Source organism: Sinocyclocheilus anshuiensis, unplaced genomic scaffold (assembly GCF_001515605.1).
Source record: "Sinocyclocheilus anshuiensis isolate Anshui unplaced genomic scaffold, SAMN03320099.WGS_v1.1 scaffold419, whole genome shotgun sequence".
NCBI lineage: Eukaryota > Metazoa > Chordata > Actinopteri > Cypriniformes > Cyprinidae > Sinocyclocheilus > Sinocyclocheilus anshuiensis.
Genome location: NW_015548228.1, coordinates 264,773 through 270,438, shown reverse-complemented (window position 1 = coordinate 270,438; position 5,666 = coordinate 264,773). Strand labels below are relative to the sequence as shown.

General features: G+C 40.2%; 1 protein-coding gene and 1 non-coding gene across 5 annotated transcripts in view; one reads left to right on the top strand and one right to left on the bottom strand.

Moving 5' to 3' along the window:
• Positions 1–236: 236 nt before the first annotated feature.
• On the bottom strand, positions 237–308 carry trnat-cgu (transfer RNA threonine (anticodon CGU)). The gene has a single exon. It is a non-coding gene; the product is annotated as a tRNA-Thr (tRNA).
• Positions 309–1,478: 1,170 nt separating this feature from the next.
• The window catches only part of LOC107654477 (polycomb protein suz12-A-like), a 13,070-nt gene continuing 8,882 nt past the window's right edge, over positions 1,479–5,666 (top strand). For 3 of the 4 annotated variants that reach the window (XM_016441552.1, XM_016441551.1, XM_016441554.1), the window contains exons 1-9: positions 1,480–2,231; positions 2,822–2,868; positions 3,013–3,077; positions 3,289–3,357; positions 3,444–3,493; positions 3,587–3,672; positions 4,526–4,745; positions 4,851–4,953; positions 5,052–5,157. In XM_016441552.1, the coding sequence (XP_016297038.1) occupies positions 2,057–2,231; positions 2,822–2,868; positions 3,013–3,077; positions 3,289–3,357; positions 3,444–3,493; positions 3,587–3,672; positions 4,526–4,745; positions 4,851–4,953; positions 5,052–5,157 (921 nt within the window). In that variant the 5' untranslated portion in view covers positions 1,480–2,056. Of the gene's footprint in view, positions 2,232–2,821; positions 2,869–3,012; positions 3,078–3,288; positions 3,358–3,443; positions 3,494–3,586; positions 3,673–4,525; positions 4,746–4,850; positions 4,954–5,051; positions 5,158–5,666 lie in introns of all 4 variants that reach the window. The other variant, XM_016441553.1, reaches the window with a different exon arrangement.

Genomic DNA, 5,666 nt, shown 5'->3' with positions numbered 1-5,666 from the left:
CACAGAGTGCATGTATAGACAGACTGCAGTGTTCAGGTTATACCATAGATATATTAAATTGGATTAAAGTCTGTGCTCTGGCTAGGTCCCTGATGCCAACAAGCTTTCTGTTTTCTCCTGATAAAATGAAACCTGCTCGTGTAATCATTACAAGAAACAAGAGTATTTGTATGCGCTTTCGTTTGTTTGTTTATTTAAAGAGCTTTTCTGCAAAATCATGCTTCTTCCATTGACCGAGGCACGGACGGGGTTCGAACCCGCGATCTTCGGTTTACGAGACCGACGCCTTACCACTTGGCCACCGCGCCCAATGGCCAACACGGCGTAAACACGGCGATTTAACAATTGTTTGTTAACCGTTTATTAAGTCTCTCGCGAGTCCATGCCTCTTTTTTAAACATATTATAGAAGCGATCAAACGCGCCAAGTGTTTTTATTCCCTCTGCTAATTTGGACACATCCGGTAGACGTTGGCCCAGAGGTTTCCCGGATGTGTAGCAATTCAAATCACAACAAATCAAATTAAAAGTGCAACAGATGCATCTCCCACATGACACAATAAACGTTCGCAAAATGCGTGTCATCATTGGTACTTTTTAAAGTACAGATCCAGCGAGCAAGAATATTTCCCGAGTCTTTGTATCTGTATTGTATGCGTCTCCCATTATTTTATAATAACCGTGAGCACGAGGCACCAATAATACTGTTATCTCTCCATAGTATTTCACTAATAGCCCGAAACATACATCGGTCTATTTGAACTACGCGTTAAATAGTCATCAAAGGTAGACGGACATGATGCAATAAATATTCGTTGTAACGTTAGATTCCCTCAATTTTATTGGTTTTCATAACCTGTTACCGCATAATCAAGTGATGGGAGTCTCCAGTGAAATAAACATCTGTAACAGTTAACACTTTTTATGGGGAAGAAAACATAAATTATATTATGTAATATAATGATAATATGTTTGGTTTCGATAATGAATAATGGTTTGGCATTCACTATCAAATTTCAAAAGATAGTCTATGTCAGTCCACACAATTGAGTTAAACGTTTGATCAGATTAAAAAGGAAAGTCATGAACTGTAATGAGAAGCACAGCGTTTCAAAATCGTTTTCTAAAGCAATGCATGATTGTTCCACTTGTTTGATTCAGTCACGAATTAATGGACGTTTATTAAAGTGAACTACATGATTACAAAAACATTTAGGTAATATTAAAAAAAATAAATATAACGATAGGCCCTAAACAAACTACTAAGTTTATTTTGTCTAATTTAAAATAATGACAATCAGCAAACAAAACGTCTGATAACTTTTTTTCAAAAACAACGTAAATAGTATGTCTACAGATAAATATGTCATACAGCTAGGGGCTCGGCATTTATTTCACACACCCTGAGCTTTTTCTCGCCACAGTGTCTATTTAAAAAAAAAACTAATGTCCCGCGAAAATATAATAAGCGAAATGGAAGCTCTCTGCGCACTCTCTACCAAACTTGAATGCAATGTCCAAACTCGAGGTTTTATCAGCTGTGTGGAATACATTCAAGACGGAGGGCGGGTAATATTCACAGCACTTTCGACTTGAGGCTGTTTCTCATAGGGCACAAAGCTTCTGGGCTTACTCTTATATTCTTGATAAATAAACAGCGGGGATACTCTCGTAAACGGACCGCTAATCTTCACGCATACTTTCTGCCGCGGTGTTTTTTTTGTGTGTGTGTGTTGTAGTCAAGCTCTCAGTATCGCGTGGAATCCACATTACATATGATCCGATAAGAGTTCGCGACGCGCTCGGTTCTTCACGCGGGTGAGACGTCGTTGCGTTCTTTCTACGTCTTCACGTAACTTCACGTTACATTTGTGTTGTCGCGAATTCCATCCGGTCTGTAAAACAAACTGAAGTGCCGGCGCGTTTATGTTAACTGTTACTTTGTTGAGGGGGCGAACCGGTCTCGGCTGCTCTCCCTTTGTTTGGGCCCAGGACTCGGCTGAATCCACTGGAGCTCCGTCTCAAACGTCTCATTCGACCGCCAACGCTATTTTAGGATGGCTCCACAAAAGCACGGATCTGGTGGAAACGGTTTTTATGCCAACAGCGGCGCGAGCAAAGCGGCTAATGGAGGAGCGCACGTATCGTCCGGTGTTGTGATGACTTCAGTCAAGCGACCCAAGATGGAGCAGGTCCAAACCGACCACGAACTCTTCCTGCAAGCCTTCGAGAGTAAGTTGCTTGTGAATCCAGCTTTATAAATAAATTGCTGTTTTTCGCATGCTTAACAGTATCCGATTGCTTTACCACCCATGGTCTTAGCTTGAGGGCTAAACAACAATACTAGCCCAGAAATTGTGTCCAGTAGTTCGCTAAATGCTTTAAAAAGCCAGATAATTCACGTTGAAAGACGTTATGTCGTGGTTTGATCACAACAGAGGGATTTAGACACGTATTAGTTGTCTAGGCCACATCCTATATGAAAACTAGACACGTGCATCAAGAGATGGCACGTGCTTTATGGTGCTTTTATGTATTTTAAAATGACATTGGGGACTTACTGTCATAAAAGAGCAATGGGCAAAAGTCATGAACAACACAGAACCCTTGAAAACATCACTTGCAGTTTCTCTACACTAGCTAAGACTTGCCAAACTGCCACCTTGATTCTTGTGTAAGAGTGACATTTGTACAAAAAAATAGGGTTAATTTTGTAGATGCTGGCGTGAAAAAAATGTGGTAGTTTCTTTGGTTATTTACATGGCATGAGTCCAAGTCTGGCAACATCGGTGTACATGATACCTCTGCATTTCTGTTCACAGAACCAACTCAAATATACCGTTTTCTTCGCACAAGGAATATTATAGCAGTAAGTAGACCATAATCATGACGGAATGACATGCCATTCTCATTTAGACGTGAACTTTTGTGGAAACCTGGTGAGCTAACTGTACATGGCTGCCATAACAATAGACTTGACTGGTTGATCTTTTCTTTTTTTCTGTTCTTTTAGCCAATCTTCCTGCACAGATCTCTTACATATATGTCCCACAGAAACTCAAGAACAAATTCAAAAAGGTAAAACGATTGCATGCACCTTGTCTTAATCTCTTTGTTTGTCAAAAAGCCACACCTTCCATTTCCTTGTGCAGGCCTCATAGTGAGAAAATTAGCATGTTGACAAATACACTGCAACTGACTGGTGTACTTAAGTTGTAGTTGGATAAATTGAAGGAGAGTTTCACATCTCAATGATTTATCGAACGTTTGTTGGCATCTGTTATTTCAGAAAATGCTTTAGCGTGAATGACCTGCTATTCAAAGCAGAGAAGTCGAAAGTGGATCAGGAATCTCACAAGTAAGATGTTCTTGATCTAGATTTATTTCGCTCGCTCATTTTCTGAACATGACTGCAGAAGTTTTAACTCCAGTTTTGCCTTGCAGCATGGCGTCAAACCTGCAGCTCACTTTTACTGGATTCTTTCATAAAACTGGTAAGCTAACATTAGATTTATGTACACTCTTGTTAGCGTGCACAAATAATGTTCTCTGATCGCTTAGTGATTCTTTGTTGTTCAATGTATCAGAGAAGCCGTTGCAGAACTCAGAGAATGAAGAAAACTCTGTGTCTGTGGAAGTGCTACTTGTCAAGGTCTGCCACAAGAAGAGAAAGGTAAAAACGTTGTCATAAAAATTCATAGCGAAAATATCTCATGCTGATGATACATAGGGCAACGTTTTGAGCAATTTTGCTTGAGCACTTTCCCATTGAGAAGAGATGATACATTTCTATCTGGATATTTTAGATTGGTCGTGGGCCCTGTGTCTCACCTGGTTGCCCGTTGACAGCAACATTGCTCAAAAAGTTGCCCCGTGTATCATCAGCCTTACATTGACCCTTTTCCCCCACAAAACAAGCTTCCGCAATCAAAAAACCTTGTCCTTGTCTTGATACAGTATACGTGGCCATATCTGTCTGTACTGTAGGTTAATTTTTAATTAGTGTTTATGCTTGCCAACTTGCACAACTAAAAACTCAATGAAATCGCTTGACAAGCACAGTTTTGAGTCTTGTGTTGACATGTCTGTTTTAAGAGCATTTGATTGGACTTAATTCAGCATAGTGCAGCATTTTCAAGATTTATCAGTCAAGATTTTTGGTCCCAGAAGAGAAAAGGTGCAGTCACATATACTGTTCAACAAATTTTCATGGGCAAAATCCAGTCATTTCTATAGGAATCCATGCAAACTGAGAGATTTCCCCACATAGATTTTGCAGTGGGTTTAAGTTGATCACACACATTCACCACACTGAAGCTGCTTGGTTTGAAGCTCTGCGCTATAGACAATAGACAAGGACCTTTTTTAGCCCCCAAATTTACAGAGATTTCACTAATGTGACTACCTAAGGGCTAAAAATGTTCAATTTGTAAACATCAGTCAACTTTTAGTAGTACACTACAATATATATATGGCTTCTAAGCTAACAGGTGCTTTGAACTCATGTTTCATTTCTGTTTTTCTAGGATGTAAGTTGTCCAGTAAAGCAAGTGCCTACAGGTAAAAAGCAGGTGCCTCTGAACCCAGACAGCAGTCAGATCAAGCTGGGAGCTTTCCCCACACTGATCGTGCCCAGCCAAGAGTTTGAACCCAGTAACGGCCACATGGTGAAGTCCTACTCCCTTCTGTTCCGAGTGTCTCGTCCAGGGGGGAGAGAGCACAACGGCGTGACCACCAGAGATACCAGTATGAGCTTCAGAGATTTTAAAATAGCTTATGATAGTCTAGCACCTCAAAGCGAGTTTCGCAGTTTGATGAGGCCTTTTTACCAAGAAGTTGTTTTCTTCTCAGATGTTATGGAAGAGCTGTCTAACAGGAAGAAGAGATACTGCTCTAATCAGGATGATGGAGAAACTATATTTGTGGCGCAAATGACAGTTTTTGATAAAAATAGGTAAATGTTCTATGTTAAATTGCTTGTTCTTGTAGTGTTCAGTTGCTTTTTGTTTGCTTGCCTGGTTTAAGACTGTGATTTTTGTGTTCTTTCAACAGACGCCTCCAGCTTTTGGATGGTGAGTATGAAGTCTCCATGCAGGAGATAGAGGAGAGTCCTGTAGGCAAGAAAAGGGCAACGTGGGAAACCATACTAGATGGGAAGGTCAGTTGCAGGCCTTGTGTTTTATTTATTTTATTTATTTATTTAGTCATTTAAGTAATGAATTTAGGTAAATTGGTGCAGAGCCAGTGGTGGTTTTGTAGGCAAACATTAATGCCTTGAATTTAATGCAAGCAGTTACTGGTAGCCAGTGCAAATTGATGTGACATGCGTTCTTTTCGGCTCATTAAAAATGAATCTTGCAGCGGCATTTTGGATTAATTGTAGAGGTTTATCATCAATCACAACTCCAAGGTTTCTAGCTGTTTTTGAAGGAGTTATGGTTGATGAACCTAACTGGATGGTGAAATTTTGATAAAGTGATGGGTTTGTTGAAACCACAAGCAGTTCTGTCTTCGCCAGGTTGAGTTGAAGGTGATGGTCCGTCATCCAACAAAAATGTCTGTTAGACATGCTGAGATGCGAGCAGCTATTTTCGGATCATCAGGATGGAATGAGAGGTAGAGTTGAGTGTCATCAGCATAGCAGTGATATGAAAAGCCATGTTTCTG